Here is a 17,995-nt window from a genome sequence, read left to right as displayed (position 1 = left end):
ATTCCTCTGTGGATTTTTTTTTTTATCCAAGGTAAACGAAAGCTGGGAAAGGAAATGCAGGTTGGTGCAGGACAATGAGGAAACACACCCTTTGGCGTCATCGACGTCCTGCCTTATTTCTCAAAAGGTGGCAGGTGATAAAGAGGAATTCTCCAAATTAGAACTGGGTTTGTCCTGGAGCTGCTCCGCACGCGAGAGCAAGAGAGGAAAAGCAGCAGATAAAGCAGCACTGTCAGGGAATGCAGTGAATGGCCCAGAGTTTGTTCACTCAAAGGTGAAGAGAGTAAATGTGAACTAAAATCGACCGCGGGAGAAATAATTTATCATTATTTATTATTAAAAAGTTGAAATGCATGATCAATCATCTCCTCCTCTGTATCAAAGCCCTTGTTGTTCTTTGTCGGCCATTCCTAATTCATTCTTCTGTCTTTGCTGAAGTGCAGTGAAGTCTGTCTGTAGGCCCTCCTGCTGCTGGAGCTGCAGACTCCTGACCTTCTAACGTCTCACCAGCTGAGTGCCTGCTCTCAGTGGGAAGAACTGTCCTGCATGATGGTGGTCTGGAGCTGCCCTGAGACGTCTTCACTGCAAGCTAATGGGATTTTATCAGCCGTCATCCTGTTGGATCTCTTAAGTTCTGCTCTTCAGATTTTTTTTTTTTGTATCTGAGGACAATGACCAAAGAGGTTTCCCTGGAGTATACTCAATGGGTGTGAGGACATGCATAGTATCACACTTGATCATCCACTCCAGCATAGTCTCAATGGTGCTTGTCAAAGCAGCCACTTTCTTTATTCTATAAGTAGAAAACCTACACAGGTGCTGACTATAGGAGCTGCCTCTTCTTCTCTTCCCCCTTTCAATACTGATTAGTGTCACTGATCACACTTCCGTCACTGATCACACTTCCATCACTTCTTACCGGCCTTGGCGTTCGTCTCCGGTTACCACCAAAGGAGAAACAGTTGCTCACCAGCTGCTTTCCTGTTGACGAGAGTCTCAGTTTCTGTCCTTCTCACATGTGATTGACAGCCGGGGACAATGTCTGGCTCACCCACAACTGGATCTGATATTCACAGGTGCTTCCTCTCTGCTTCCGAATGATTAACATAAAGCTGCAGTGGAAGCTTTCCAAAGGAAATCCACCCACTGATCAGTCCACTACACTTCTCAGCAACGCCGCTCATCTCTTAGTTTTCCTTTGGTGTCTAAATCAGCTTCAAGGGCGACTGAGCTGCAGTCCATTCAAACTAATATGAATTGTGCACTTTCACGACTCCGACACTCAGACAGAATAAACACTGTAAAGTGTATTGTTAAAATACCAAAGACTCTCCTGATCCACCGTCGGCGGAGCAGCAGTGGGTTCTGAGCTGTGTCGGCAGGACTGCGTGGTCCCCTGAGCCAGAGCTCCTCTGAGAGGCTGCACAGAGAACTCGTGTGAGTTCAGCGCTCCAGCAGCATTCGCTCGAATGTTAATGAGCCCCTGCGTTGGATCTGCATAAAGCGGGCAGCAATGTGTGCTCACGCATTCAGGTTGTCTGGTGGCAGCAGGATGCGGCTCCTCCCGCTCCCTGAAGTGAGCAGGAGAGAGCAGCGGGGCAAAGTTCACATCGGGGTTTCATCCGTATTAAAATGCATCCAAAGCAACGAGGGGGAAAAAACACACGTTTTCAAAGTAAAAGAAAATGGATTTCAGTCCCCTTACTAAATTTTACAAATGGAACGTAGGACTTGTACGTCACAATACAGGAGGGTGTAGAAAAAAAAAACAGTTGGTGCCCTGCACAGAAACAGAAGGGTCTTCCTCCAAGACCTCCAAAGTTCTTACTGCCCAGTATCTTCCATTATGTTCTAACTGTGTAGAATATGAAGACTATTAAAACAATCCTCAACAAAAGAAAAATCTTGTTTTATAAGAAAATAAGCTTATCTTCAAGTTCAACTGCAGCGCATCAGTTGCTCCAAGTGTCACAATCATCCAGTCACTGCTGAAAACATGGATCGAATGTGAAGTTCAGTCACCTGGTGCTCATATTACACCGTGATAACAGGCCCACTAAACCCTTTTCATGTCTAATGAGGAGGAAATACTGAAAATATCATTGGTAAGTCGGTGAGTGTTCAGGCATCTTCATTTCGTTGTTACACACCCCACCAGTCAACCTGTTTCTTCTTCATCTTGACTACTTTCTACACTGTAGATACACACTGAAGACCTCAACTATATGGCCAAGATATGTGGATTAATGTGGTTGAAGAAAAACATGTTAAATACCTAAATATGTTATCTTCTATATATTCTATGTGAAGGTTGGCTATTCTAGATCATCTAAAACATAAAACTTGTTTGTTTAATGCATATTCCATATGTGTTCATTCACAGTTCCGACGCCTTCAGTGACAATCTACCATGACAATGAAAGAAAAACCATTCAATCAGAAGTTTGTGTCCAAACTAAAGCCTGCTTGTGTCTTTGCCTGCAGACTGAAGCCAACGATCAGCTGCACTCGCTGCTTGAGCCACCAGAACGGGATTAACACACAGGAAACAATCAACTTAATCTACTGTGAAACGAACGCGTGCACACACGCACATGCCAGCACGCGTACACACACACACACACACACACACACACACACACACACACACACACACACACACATACACACACAAATCACATGGACTCATGCTTGATTGAAGGGTTTTTCTATTGATTATTGACATTGCAGATTGTCACTGAAGGCATCAAAACTATGAATGAACACTTATGGAATATGTATGAAACAAAAAAGTGCAAAATAACTCAAGCAAGTTTTATATCGTAGATGATCTCGAATAGCCAACCTTCATATGAAATATACATAACATAGCATATTTGGGAATTTAACACTTTTTGGTTGTATATTTGCTGTCTTCAGTGTGTATCTACAGTGTAGGAAGCAGTCAAGATAGAGAAGAATCAGGAGAGTCCAAACTTTGCCTGGTGGTGCTTTGAGTGTCTGCGGCAGCTCTACACAACCGTGGTTTAGCACAGCTCCCAAACATTTTGATTTTGATGGATGCTTTCCTGGCATTCCAATGACGTCGGAAATGACAAACAGCATCTCTGAGTGGGAAGAGCTTTTGAATTTTTCCTAATGCAAAGGGAGCTCTTGGGGAGAAAATCAATAATATTCATCAGATTCCATCTGTTGTGCTTTGGGCCGTGTGCTAACGTCTGACCCCGAGTGCACAGCACTGTTGACACACCACAGATGGACAAAATCAATTAGGATAACACAACAGGCTCGGAGGAGTAACGCAGCGACGAGCAGCTTCAAACTGCTTCCCCTGTTTCCAAACAACCAGGCGAATGGAACTCAATATTTGCTTATGAATGCATCAAACTGTGTTAATGACCCAGCAAGGTGCCAGAGACAAACCGCAGAGCACGTGTTTTTAAAAGTGACCGCTCATACAGGACAGCGGAGCACCAGGATTATGCATGAGATGACAGTGAATCAGTCCAAACTTCCACCTCGTTAGCATCGATCTTGCAAGGAGCTCTGTTCAAACGACAATGTATCAGTCTGAGTGCGCTCACTAATGCTGTGCATTGGCACGGATGCATCATTTTAATGCTCAGCACTATTTCCTATTTCCTATACTCGTCTTGGTCAGTGAAGAAATCATCATGGCTTTGCACCACGCACTCCAGAACGCTCCGGTGGACGAGTTGTGACCTGAACATTTACAACGCTGTAAAATAATAACCAAACATGACGAGACAGAGTTGTTTTCAAGGCAAATGCATCGCTGGAACAACACTGCAGACGCACCATGGTGGGCGGAGTGAGTTCAAAAACACACCTTGTTTGTGGTGGATTGTGATCGTGACCATTTCTGGACATAAAGACCGAAGAGGAGTTTGTGACAAAAAAAACAACTGAGTAACTACAGCTCCTGACTGAGGAGTGAGCTTTGTCACTCCACCCATTGATTAACTCCAGAAAGTAGTTTTGACTGTTTGCTTGGTTAACTAAACATACCTTTGTGACGTGCTGCATGTTCCGGTAACATCGGGTTCCACAGGAGTGTTTTGGAATTGTTGGGTTGTGTATTTGATGAGTTTGAGGGGAGGTTGGCCTGCACTGTTCACCTCTGTTTCATTCAGCTCACGACTCAGAACAACAGCCATTGACAATCAAAGGGAATGTACCTCCTCATCAAACAACAGAAATGTTGGACTAACCCTTTAAAAACTACACTACCGGTCAAAAGTTTGGACTCATGCTTGATTGAAGGGTTTTTCTATTGACTATTGACATTGCAGATTGTCACTGAAGGCATCAAAACTATGAATGAACACTTATGGAATATGTGTGAAACAAAAAAGTGCGAAATAACTCAAGCAAGTTTTATATCGTAGATGATCTAGAATAGCCAACCTTCATATGAAATATACATAACATAGCATATTTGGGAATTTAACACTTTTTGGTTGTATATTTGCTGTCTTCAGTGTGTATCTACAGTGTAGGAAACAGTCAAGATAGAGAAGAATCAGGAGAGTCCAAACTTTGCCTGGTGGTGCTTTGAGTGTCTGCGGCAGCTCTACACAACCGTGGTTTAGCACAGCTCCCAAACATTTTGATTTTGATGGATGCTTTCCTGGCATTCCAATGAGTTCCATCAGGTTGTTCACTTTCATAATCAATCGCCACATTGGTCTTTGACAGCAAGCGTGAAGGAGTGGTTGGGACACTCACCGCGACGTGAAAACTGAGCTGCTCGTTGGGCCCACTGGGTGTCTCAGGCAGCGACTGCTCCGTGTCTGACGCCCACATCAGCATTTCTTTTCTTTCAGCGACTTGATGGGCGTGAGAATGAGTCAAATCGCGTGCAAAAAGTTCCTGTCCGGAACAATTAGACACTTCTTGCTCGCAGTCAAAAGGATCATGAACTGAGCGCGCCCCAACGACCCCCTCTGCTCCCTCTCCCGACCTCCCTCGCGCCTCTACCCCCCCCCCCCCCCGCCCCCCCACACGCCCCACCACCCTCCTGCAAAATGCATCAAGCCCTGCTCTGTTGCCACAAGTTACCATCGCATCCCGTCAATCACTTTGGCGGCGACAGCGTTGTGATTGGTGCGGCGCTGAAAAGGAGCCGAGGGGTGGAGGGCGGTGGGGGGGTTGGGGGAGGGGTCACCATGGCAACCAGGATGACTCAATCGGGTGTGAAGGAACCCCATCCAGGCTTTGACCGCCTTCACCAGCCACAGTTTGTCTTTAAGAGGATTATCAGCTCATTTCAGCAGCTGCTAATGAGGCTAATTGGAGCAAATTTGAGAGACGCAGCGGGGAAACGAGTTGATGGGGTTTTCTTATGAGCTTTGCAGTCACAGCATGCGTGGTCGCTTACATGTCACCGAAAGTCTTAAATCAATGGACAACACGAATGGTGTGCACTTTGTGATGTCACAAAGGGTCCTGATACCTCTAGCGGGTTGCAGGTAGCCTACTCAGCCAGTTGGTTGCTTTATTTCTTTTTAATCTCCTTCCAAAAGCAGCAGTTTGTACTGAAACTAAGACGTTTCTCTTTTCATAAAATGAAAGACAGATGATCGGTGATATTCGTCTTATTCCAAAAAGAACAAACACTTTGATCCAAGACTTATTTAGGAGGCAGCACTTTTGCTTTTTTTCCTGTTTGAAAATATCTATGTTTATTATGTTTCTGTATCCCCATCAATATCTCCATGTCCATTTGTGCAAAGTGCTTTGAGACGCCTCTGGGTGTGATTTAGTGCTTTAGAAATAAAATGACAGCTGGATATAATGAAGGTGTGACTACACTGTGCTGAAGGGGTTTCCCCTTTTATCTTTCTCTGGCTACACAGTTTTCCCAATTATATCTGTTTAGCCGTCTTTAATGAATAGTTTAAAAAGTAACATAAAAAGTTACATTTTTATTTACATTTTCATAAATAAGTTCTGTTTTGATAAACATTTTAATTTGCTCATTAACTTTTATGTAAGATTTAACAGAAGTGAATTGTTGTGACAGTAAGAATTGTGAATCGAAGAAACAAGGTTTTTTGTTTTTTTTCAGAATATACATTGTATTTTTTCAAAAAATAAATATCAAGATGCTCTACATGGTCAAATCCTCTCATCTCAATCTTCCAACAAAAATGAAAGATGGCTTTGTCTAAAAACAAACCTTTTCGAGTTTGAACGTTTTTGACCTTGCGGAGAGCCGGTTGGAAACAAAACTGCCACCGCCACGTCGGTGGAAACACATCAACAACACTCAGCAGCAACAAAACCAGCAAGGAGGGCTCAGGAAATCCAATTTAGTGCGGAGTGAAAGAGAGAAGAGGCGGAGTGAAGCGGGGGAAACACTCCAGAGGAGAGGCTGAGGGAACAAAGCTGCGGCGCCCAGGCAGGAAGCGTTGCATGAGGACGCAGCGCACTTCCTGCGTGGCCTTTTCTGAGATGATCAATACGAGAAGATGCTGCTGCTTTTCTCTGATGCTCTGAAGAGCTGTGACGGCCGCAGGAAGAGACTGACTGATGAAGAGGAGGAGGAGGAGGCTGAAGAGGGGGCTCCTTTTGAATAATGAATGAGCTGTTTACCGTCTAAAAGGTCTGGAAACACACACACACACACACACACACACACACACACACACACACACACACATCAGCCTGTGTGTTTTCTCTGACACCAATAGTCATTGATGCGGTTCAGGATTATACAAAGGCTTGTAGAGTTTGTCTGGTCTACCAGCTGAACAGACAAAGACAGAGGCCTCCGTGTGTGTGTGTGTGTGTGCAGATTTTATTAGTCTTGTCCTACTTTGTCTGGCAGACTCACACATATATTTCCAAGAATGAAAGTTCAGTCGGCTGTGACAGCTTTAGCACTCTGACCTCCTCAGTGATGGAGGCAGCGAGGGAGGAGACGCTGGGTCTCCGCAGCCGGAACCAGAACCGCTCAGGGACGAGGATGCGTCGCTCGGTCTTTTTCCTCTTCCGGAAGAAAAATAAAAAATAAAACCCTCCCCATCCTCGTCATTCCTGTTGGAACCATCGAGCAACGTCTTGAGAAGCGCGCAATCTTCTTTCTACTCGACTCACCAGAGTGTTGGTTCAGGTGGAGCGGCCGATCGCCGTGACGTAGCTGCAGTGGAGGCGTAACTGATGACCACTGATTGATCCTTGAGCAAAGACACTGTGAAAGCTGCGAGTTCACTGTGGGCCACTTACTGACTCTGCGCTTTTGGTGGCCTCGTCGTGCGAAGCGAAAGCCACATCAGGAGACTGAAAGTTGGATTTCAAATCAGACAAATTGCAAAACAGCAGTTTGGTTGGACGAGAAGAGCTCCGCGAGTGGTGATTCTGCTCCAGCCCGGCGCTTCAATCGGTTGCTCGCTGTGACAAAACTCGACAGGATTCTGCAGGAGGAGTTTTCATTTCATTAGAATGAACAAAAACTCTTGGAAATAAATGGAAATAAACAGTTTTCTAGCCACAAACAGCAAACTGCAGGGGTTTGCAGAGGCCACTAAAAAGATTCAAATATACAAAATTTTTTTTTTTTTTTTATTACTATCGACTGGCTTTGGAACATTTGCAGAAGTGTAAACAGCATCATACTTGAGGCCGTGCAGTTTCAATGAAAACCTCCAGCCTTCAACCAAATGACAGACATGATGATATCCAACTGGATATTGCTTGATTATGTGCAGTCGTTCCTTTTTGTCTGCCTTGTGATGTCTTGATGGTGTTTTGCACTTCAAAACCACCATCATTTGCTTTCCTACGATGCGACTGATGCAGCTGCTACGGCTACATTCTGAGACAGAGGAGGAAAAACATGAACGTCCTCTGATGTTCAGAGTTGCCTCTACAGATTCCAATGCAGCCACTGTCATCACGCCAGCCCCATTTCTGATGCTTCCTTTAAACAGAAGATAAAACTTTTGCTGTGTTTTTGTATGTTGTTTGGAGAGAGAACAACTGAAGTGAAAAGTTTCATATTTCCTCCTTTTGTCTCGTCAATATTGGATTTCTTTTCCACCACCAAGAGGGATTTAGGGTTGATTTGATGAGAAATGTGTTCATTGCACTGAAATCATAGCAGTAAAAAGTTTAGTTGCAGCAGTAATGTCAATGAATTATTACAAAAATGTATTTTCTTTATGCTATAATACACACACACACACACACACACACACACACACACACACACACACACACATATATATATATATATATATATATATATATATATGGAGAGAGAGAGAGAGAAAATGCAACATTTTGCACATTATTTTCCTGCTGCTCAGCATTATATTCTTATTATCTATTATTATATTAAAAACATATTACATTATATACCTATCTACAGGTGAGTGCAGACTGGAATGAGTAGGTGTACACGTTGGTTTTGGCACTTGGCACCATCACGTTAACACACGTTACAAAACCACTTTGTTTCCTTTGTCCAAAGGCCGTTTGCAGAACTGAAAGCTGAAAGATCAACGTTTTAAAAGAAGAAGAAGAGGAAGAAGAAAACAGCACAACTGCACCCAGGACACACCTGCGTGAAAGCATGTGCCGCTTGAAGTGAGCTGAGAGGTTTTGAAAGTTCATGTTTGGGAATTCTCAGGATGGCAACGGTGCGGCGGCGGATTAACAGATACATTCAGAAATGAACTCATGCAAAGTTCAGCGTCAAAACTGCAGCAGATTGAGTCTTCAAGATTCTGACGCCGCTTCACTCATTCGCATCCCATCACGCACACACACACACACACACACACACACACACACACACACACACACACACACACACTCAGCTGTTTGACTCAGGGGTATTATCTAGCAGTCAGGACACTCTCTCTCTCTCTCTCTCTCTCCCTCTCTCCCTCTCTCTCTCTCTCACACTCGCACACACATGCACAAAGGCGCCTGGTCTGCTTTGTAGTCATCGTACGCCACACAACAGGAGGCCTGGGACCCTGCGTGAGTGTGTGTGTGTGTGAGAGAGAGCCTGAGGTTTGATTAAAAAGCTCTTTGTGGTTTTCAGATGCTAATCTTTCTATTATCAGCAGGATAAAAAGGAGTTTAGCTGCTTAAAGACAAACAAATGACTTCTGGCACACACACTATACATGGCTAATGAGCACTGTGTGTCAGAGCCTGTGTGTGTGTGTGTGTGTGTGTGTGTGTGTGTGTGTGTGTGTGTGCATGTGTGTATGTGGGTGTGTGTGTTAATAAACAGAGAGATGTCTATATCTGCCTCAGCTCTTGTTTTCTGGTCCCACAGTTGCACAAACAAACAGCACCTGAAGAAGGAATCCCGTCAGGCAGTGACAGGATGACATCAGCCAGCGAGGAGCCAACGGTGAAGTCAGTCCTGACGCTGAGAAGCTGCTCCGCTCAGACGTCCGACACAGTCACATCCAGCGAGGCTGAATCTCTGTGGCGACTGGTGTTGTTTCGCGCCGCTGATTAGCTGAAGCGGTGACGGGTTGTGTAATGTCGTGTGTCAACAACAAGTTGAGCGACTTCCAGGGCAGAGCATCACAACGTCAACAGCTCCGACTTCCTTACACTGTTGATGTGGTTGAACTGAAACACGCAGCGCTGTATTGGTGTATTATTCACTCTTGTAGCAGTGTAATTCAAGCCTGCTGCTTCGTGCTTTCCTGATGCCAAAATCAGAGCTGATGGGAATTACTGAAGTGGAATTTTGTGGCACTAACACGATCCCGTCTTTTGGAGTAAGCACTGTTTGAGTTACGCAAAAATTTGTTCAACCCAACAGCACAGATTATAAATAGTTTGAAGCCATTAAAAGCTTAAAAAAAAAAAAAAAAAAACGATTTAAAACCATTGAGATCCTTTCAAATCGTCCCTGGGTCTCCGTTGTCGAGGTTATTTAAAGCTTAAATGTCCAAACTCAACGGAGCAGTTTGCCAACACAGTTTAGCAAATCACACAGAATGCACTTCAGAGCTCAGTGTCACTCTCTGAAACTAGTTAAGTTGAATAGCCTTGAGAATGAAAGAAAAAACCATTTAACTCAGAAGTATGTGTACAAAACTTTTGACTGGTAGTGTGCATACATAGTGTATATGAACAGCATGTTTCTTGAGTTGTTATTCTGAGTACAAGGGCACTGATGTGAGTCATTGATCAACATTTCGCTGATGTTTTATTGTTATTTTTTGTGTTTTTATTTATTTATTCATTTATTCCTTTTAGCCGCGTGTCTGCTGATGTTGTGGCCGCTGACTGACTGAAGCCTTCAGTTAGCGGGCGTCCCAGAGGAAACACACACAGACCAGGAGAATAATTCATCACTTTAACTCACACTCAGGTTCTCCTCTCCTCCTCTGCACTCCTCTCCTCTCCTCCTCCCACCATCTATTTTGGTTCAATTCCCAGCTGCCACCGTCTCTGTCAGATCTCCCCTTGATTGGTTTGCAGGCGTGTTCATCCGCGTCAGAGGCTCGCCGCCGTCAGCTATTCAGCAGGAGCGCGACAGACCGTCCGTGCGGCAGATGAAGGCTAGCAGGCTGGCTCACTCGTCGAAAGGGGGCAAAAGAGTCGGACGAGAAGAAGAAGAAGTGAGGAGGATGAGATGAAGTGGCGGACGGTGAAGTACTGATAAATGTGTTTTGCTCTTCAGAGGAATCAGAAGATGCCGGAAAGAAATGCCTCACGTTCATCCATGAGTTGCTTTTCCACGCATGTCTACCATCCGAACAACATGTGATGAACATTTTAACGTTAATAAACTGACCCTAGGACAGTTAAGAGTCACAGCACGCTTACAATCCCTCTGCTGGCCAACAAAGATCTTTATTGCGTAACCCTTTATGCATTCCAGATTAGCAGCGTGTTCAATTTTACCTGACATTAAAGCAACATGTTTACAACACATCCCATCATAGATCGCTTCCTCACCAAAACACCCCATCCATCTGCTGCTGCTGCTCCGGTTCCTCTGTCACATTCTGGAGCCCATGGTGGCCCACCAGTCAAAAAGCTTGCCCACCCCTCACATAGACAGATTCACACACACGCAGTGCAGCGACAATAAGACAAGACAAGAAAAGTGGCCTGAGAATCTGAGAGGGAAAAAAAGGTGAGAAGAGGAGAGTGAGAAATTTGCCATGCTGGCTACACATGAATGTATTTTTCATTTCTCTCTCATAGCAAGTCTAAAAGTTCAGAATGAAATACTACTACTACTACTACTACTACTAGTAATAATAATAATAATAATAATAATAATAATAATAATAATAATGTTTGTTATTCTTAATTTGAATTCTGTTTTGATCATGTGATCCAAATGTCCTTGTTAGCTTATGCTGAGGTCTCACACACACACACACACACACACACACACACACACACACACACACACACACACACACACACACACACACACACACACACACACACACACTCTGGGAACTTTTGGTGGGTATTTCAATGAATATTCATGCACAAGTCCAGTTGTCCGTTCTCACACTCATTCATTCTGTTTCCCTCCGTCAGAGTGACAGCTCTCTGAAGCTCTCTGAAGCTCTAGGAGCCTCGATTGACACTCATTCCGCTAAGCTTTCCTCTTCCTCCTCCTCTTCCTCCCATCAGCTCCCCTTTCCAAACCAGTTTAAACAACAACAATGGAAGTCGATGACTTCTTTTCTTCTTAGGAATGAACCTCTGTTCTGTCTTCAAGGATCAGGACCCACTAACTAACTAAACTAACTAACTAACCAACCAACCACTATCAACTTTCCTTCAATAGCAACTTTAAATCAACATTTAAAAGGCTATGGGAGAAGCTGACAGCGTGAATTATCAGGTTTCTACGCGACACACGCCACATTTCTGAAACATCTTGAGGGTAACTTTGGGACTAAAAGTCCCTTTCGTAATATTTCCATCTGCCATAAAATGATTTCCGTTTCACACTCGACGGATGGAGAGAGGAAAGCAGGACAGTGCCCCCCCCTGACCATAAACATACACTACAGTCGATGCAGAAGTAAAGCGCTGCCTTTGCATTTCAAATCACAGACACCACTGTTGTTGTTGTTGTTGTTGTTGTTTTACTTGTGTGCAAGAATCAATACATTTTTCGGTGAACCTGTACAAAATCACTTGTTTCATTCTTTTCATTCTGATTATTAAAAAAGACAAAACGTTTTAGATGATTAACATAAAAATAATAATTCCAAAAATGAATGAACAAAAAAAAAATATCAGTATGAAAAAAAAAAAAAAAAGAAATTACAAATTAATTCGTTGAGGGAAAACTACACACACGTCTACATGGCATAAACCAAATGGCAGTGAGCGAGCGTGCTGCGGAAGCGCATTGCTGCCACACTAGGAAAAAAACAAAAACAAACAAACATTGGAAAGTTAAATGTTTTTACGTGATAGTACTCACGTTAAAATGCGAAAGTGTTTTTACGCTATATCGTCAAACTGTCATTTTTATTTCGTGATCAAAATTACGTACAAACATAAAACCTTCGCGGAATAACGTGATAGTTTCACGTTGTAACGTAAAATGATCACGTAAAACCGTGAAAGTTAAACGACATAACGTTTAACTTTCCCCCCTACGGGGTTGGTTTTCTTCTTTTTTTTCTAGTATGGCAGCAGTGCGCTTGTGTACCTGACGACTTTCCACGAGTGGAAGGAGACGCGACACTTGAGTTGTGCTGCGGTCAGCTCGCTTTAATGATCAGTCTCACCAGTCAGTCGCCGTCAATCACCTGCAACACGCTGACATTTGACAGCAAGAACACGAAAAGAACAAACCTACTCATTGAAAAATAAATAAATAATAATGATTAAAAAAAAAAACACTCCCATGACCAGCAGATGGCAGCACCGCTTGTCAGTGTGTGAACAAAGCGCCACCTCTGACTGACTGACTGACTGACACTGTCGCAGCTGCACTGCGGCGAACAACACGGCTACAAGTTTCACACAAAGAAAAGTGACAGCACGATGAAGGTTTGTACTCCTAAAAAAAAAAAAGAGAGAGACACAATGGCCTTCGCCATCCTGCTCCTAAAACTACACTGAAGATGATCGCTGGCCTCCTGCTGTGCTCACTTCCTGCCCCTGTGATCACATGACCAGGTTGTCTTCTGAGGACTCGCAGCTTGCGTGGTCTTGTGACACAACACTCGCAGGTTCTTCTTGAAAGAATCGGGCCAACTCGTCGGTACCGGTCCGTACCAGTCCACCCAGTCCCTCCACTACGCACACCACCTCTCCATCTGTCCGTCCGTCTCTTCTTCTCTTCCTCCACCTCGTGCTCCTCCTCAGGTGCGTCTCCTCTTCGCTCCCCCTGGACTCGCTGGATTGGAAGATGACAAAAGTTTGTCCGCTGTGCGACTCCTTTTCCTTTTCTCTGCCTCCTTCCCCGCGGCTGCTGCTCCTCCTGCTCCTGCTGTTGCTCCACCACCACCTCCACCTCCTCCTCCTCCTCCTCCTCCTCCTCCGCCCGTCGCTCCGGCTTCGCCCGCTCCTCCCTTCTCCTTGTCGCGCTCCCTCTCCTTGTCTCGAGAGCCGCTCGTCTTCTCGGACGTCTTCACAGAAGAGTTGCTGCCTGGAGCCAAAGAGAGAGAAACAATCAGACGGAACGATCTCGTCACCACCGTGACTGAGAAGTGTTTGAGGGGTTGTGATCGTGGATTCACCAATGCCACTTTTTTACAGAACGAGTGGAGGACAAGCACTTGCATTTCAGCACTCACTGATACCAATACTGAGTACTTGACAGGGTCGTTTACACGTTATAGAATTACTTAAGATTTTTCTTTTCTACAGATGTTCTGTTATTTGAACAACAGTCCTCAGGGGCCGCTAGTTTCACTGCAGTACAAACACAAATTTCACAAAATTGTCATATACACACATACATTTGCTATCGGCACGTATTTCAGAAGACCGTGATTGATCGCACAATGGGGAAACTTTGTCACAAACAGGATTCGAACCTGTGCGTGGAAACCCCATCGGATTTCCATTCCGACGCCTCAACCTTTTCAGCTTTGTGGTCGCTATAATATTACAAAAATTCAAATGTGCGTCTCTGGTCTGACAATTAATAAGAAAATACATCTCTTCTTCTCTGCATGTTTTCAGATAATGTTTTGCTAAACTAGAGTTTTGAAAACAGGATGTCCTCCGGGACTGGCGGTACCTTCTTCGTGAGTTGCCGGAGGATCTCGCTCAATCCGGAATTCATCTTTTGAGTCGTCCTCTGAGCCCAGCTTCCCTAAACACACACAGTGTTAACAGTAAAGTGAACAGTACATTCACCAAAGACATATCTGACATTCAACAGTCGGGGGTGTGCCGAGAGATCGATTGTTAGGCGCACGGCCTGACGCTGCTTTACTGCTTTCATTCACACGCGAGGCATTGTTTTTGAGTCAAAACAGAGTAAATTTAAATATAATATATATAATGCAGCATGTTTTCTTTTTTTCTTTTTTTTTTTACAAAGTTATTATGCAGGTTTAATACTGAGCATGATAGCAAGGCTGATGGTGAGTTACACGCATGCACCGTTTTATGAAGGAATTTGATTTTGTATGAAGCACAGGGAGAGACGGAGGCAGGAAGTAGCGTTGAGTTGAGTTAGACAGGAAGCTACACTTATAGACGTCATTCCGTCATACCAGAGGCAAACAGTAATTCTAAAAACTGATGGGATGCACAATTGTCACGCGCTGTTTTTCTCAACTAATGATAGATAGATAGATGAATACTTTTTTATTGATCTCCAAGAGAAATGGACTCATCCCTGCACGTTCATCTCTATCCAGCCCGCTCTTTTCAACTTTCGAAGAACTTTTGAAAACTCCTTCCTTCGCCCTTGTTAACCCAAATCTCAGGAGTTCAACCCGGCTGAAGGTTTCCCAGAGAGAGGTCTTCCAACTCACCTTCTTTGACCTCCTGGATGATGTCATCGGGCAGGGAGAAGCTCTTCTCCGTGTTTGGAAACGGCAGGATCTCGGACTCGTGCTGCATTGCGAAGCAGACAGCCAAGCGGCTCAGAAACGCACACACTGAACAAATCAGAGATAGCGCTGGTGTTTGGTGTCCTTACCAGGGCCTGCATGTCGTACATGGTCCCCAGGTGGTCCCAGATGACCGAGGAGGAGACCTGGCGACCTATGTTTTGACTGAACTTGTCTCTGATGCAGATCATGTGAAAGTGACGGTTCACTCCTGAGCAAAAGCGCACACACACACACACACACACACACACACACACACACACACACACACACACACACACACACACACACAATGTTTGCAGTGGAATAATAGTGTTACAGGGTACAGGATCACACGATGTAAAATCATCGGGTGATACTTTTAGCTCAGTTAAGTTGTGATAAATTCAGGTAAGGAGGCTGCCTGTCATTGGCTGCAGAGTGGAGACCTTTGAGGGGGTGGAGTAGAGGAGAACGCCGAACAAACCAAACTGGTCTCCATCATGGACCACCATCTCGACCACACACTGTTCTCCATCATGTACCACCAAGACCACCCTCTCTACCACACACTGGACAGACAGCGAAGCGTCTTCTCCAAGAGAACCTGAGACAGCTTGGTTGTCAGGGGGAAGCTTGCTTCTTTCTTTCTTTCTTTCTTTCTTTCTTTCTTTCCATCCACCCACCCATCCTGGGCTTTGGTCGAGCAGGTCTCTTACCGACGGGTTTGTGTCCGATCATGGCGTGAAAGAGACAGACCTCCACCTCGTGGCTCCACACCACCGAGTCTTCCCCGCTCACCAAAGCCGACTCAGGGGGCTTCTCGTCGGTCTGATTCGGCGACACGTCGGCTTCACCCATTCTTGAACATAAGAAGCCGAGGTAAGGAGCGGGGAACACAAGTCCGGCGTTTGCGGTGTAACACACAGTAGTACTACTAAGCCGGAAGCGGAATTGTTCACTTCTTCTGCGTTGGTAAAATGGGTTGATATTGCTGCTACTGCCACCTTCTGGGCTGGAGTGGACATAGCAGGGATTTGAAGCTTTAGCGGTAGAGAATCCTGGAAAAAAGCCTGAATTCATGATAGTACTTTGCTTTAACCCTTAAATATAAGAGCATTGATTTAAAAAAAAACTAAAATAAAATGTGTGAATTAAATTAAACGGAACCCACACACATACACAAAATCCCTATCACTTTTATTGCACAAAGTTGTTGTTTTTTTTAATCTTTATATCTATTGTAGCTTGTTTTTGCTACTGCTTTGGGCACATAACAGTGACACAGACACTGTTACTGTCTTATTTGTATCTGTTGCTGATGTGACACCACAAATCCCCCCTTAGGAATCAATAAAATGTATTCAATTAAATTCAACCAATATCTACTCTCTCACATGAGCAGGGTCAAAAAGTAGAATCAAATAGAATCAAATAATTTCACAGAGCAAATGGATTTGAGAATTGACATTGAATGTATAATATTGGCAGTCGCAGTTGATGAAAGTTGTAAAGATGAAACCTTGATATGACATATGAAATGTAATTTTTCAACCCGCTCAAAAAGTGGGGTTTATAGTGTAACATTAAAAAGCATGTGTTCATTATACGTCAAAAAACATATTATAATATGTTTAATATCACTTATGACTTCCTTATTGACATTTCCAAGAATACACAGCCGACTTTAGGAAGCAAAATTTGAATTCTGTGAAATATGCTTATAGGTAAATGTGAATTCTGAATTTCACACTTGTGGACATGAACAGTGTGAAATGTGAGAGCGAGATATTCAAAGACAGTAAGTGCATTTAGATAAATTTGAATCTCAAAGAACGACACAGAATCCAGGATGTGCTTATTATCTATACGGTGATCAAAACACCAAAACTTTATTGCAAATAAAATACAGTGGAGGCCATGAATCGACCTCCTGCACATTAAGAGAGAAAGAAACAAAAGAGAAACAGTTCAGGTACAAGATAGTGATGGAAATTGATGAGGGGCTGCTGAACTTGAATGAGTTTTATACAAGCGTGGTACCTTTGTTGTTGTTTTGTTTTTGTTTTGTTTTGTTTTTTTACATAAAAACACTGCATCACTTCCTCAATGAAATCAAAATAACACAATAATGCCCTGCTGAAGATGTCCAGTCAGGAGAGCTGTTCTGGAGATGTTTAGACTTTATTACAATAACATTGTATTTGCTGAACAATAAGAAAATGTTTGGTTAAAGTGAACTTTTAATTCTGTTGAATTTTGAAATCTCGCATGAGTGAATTTAAAACACACTGACTTGCCAGTTATACTATTGTGTTTTCTGATGGCTAGTTCTGCCTGGAAAGCCAAAAATACTATTTAATTATGAGATTTTATTCATTTATCTCTATGTGAAGCTCTGATTTAAAGCAAAATGGAAAAACCACGGATCCCACTGAGGACTTAAATAGGAGCCAAGACATAATCTGTGTTTCAGATGTGTCCACATAACATAACGAGTTCTAATACGTTTTGTGCAAATACTAAACGGAAGCTCTCCAAAATTAGTTGTGTAACACTGCCGTCTGGGCTTCATGGCGTCTAATTGTCTTTTCAAGGCGTTAAAGGTTGATCATCATCGCCTTGATGTGGTTGATGCGTCAGATTTTGTCTTGTTTACCAAAAGACAAAATCAGTCTTGGGTGAAAGTCATTCCAGAGCAACGCCTCAACCTATTCTCACTATTTACCGCGTGAAAAGACTGACTAACTGACCACTGACAGCCTTTTCCACCAATAACGAGGGAGAACAGAGAGGCCTGGAAATCTTCAGCCAACGACAGCGACCAGTCCGCCTCCACCTCCCTTTATTCCTTTTCCATCCCAAAGGCCAGAACTTTAGGACTGCTCAAGGAGACAGCAACCAGCTGCACTTGGTCCCTTGGTATAGAACCGCTTTTTGACTGATACCGTTGGTTA

The 17,995-nt window shown here is 43.8% G+C and overlaps 1 protein-coding gene across 1 annotated transcript; it reads right to left on the bottom strand.

Moving 5' to 3' along the window:
- Nucleotides 1-12,650: 12,650 nt before the first annotated feature.
- mrgbp (MRG/MORF4L binding protein) lies at nt 12,651-15,999 on the bottom strand. The gene is made up of 5 exons (XM_076042024.1): nt 15,758-15,999; nt 15,149-15,270; nt 14,982-15,063; nt 14,237-14,311; nt 12,651-13,639 (listed from the first exon to the last, which is right to left on the bottom strand). The coding sequence occupies exons 1-5, from the start codon at nt 15,897-15,899 to the stop codon at nt 13,353-13,355; spliced, it is 708 nt and encodes a 235-aa protein (XP_075898139.1). The 5' UTR covers nt 15,900-15,999; the 3' UTR covers nt 12,651-13,352.
- Between the last annotated feature and the right edge of the window lie 1,996 nt (nt 16,000-17,995).

The sequence above is a fragment of the Nelusetta ayraudi genome, unplaced genomic scaffold, assembly GCF_046127955.1.
Source record: "Nelusetta ayraudi isolate G7.1 ecotype Tasmania unplaced genomic scaffold, CSIRO-AGI_Nayr_v1 ptg000070l, whole genome shotgun sequence".
NCBI lineage: Eukaryota > Metazoa > Chordata > Actinopteri > Tetraodontiformes > Monacanthidae > Nelusetta > Nelusetta ayraudi.
This window is presented reverse-complemented; position numbering and strand designations above follow the sequence as displayed.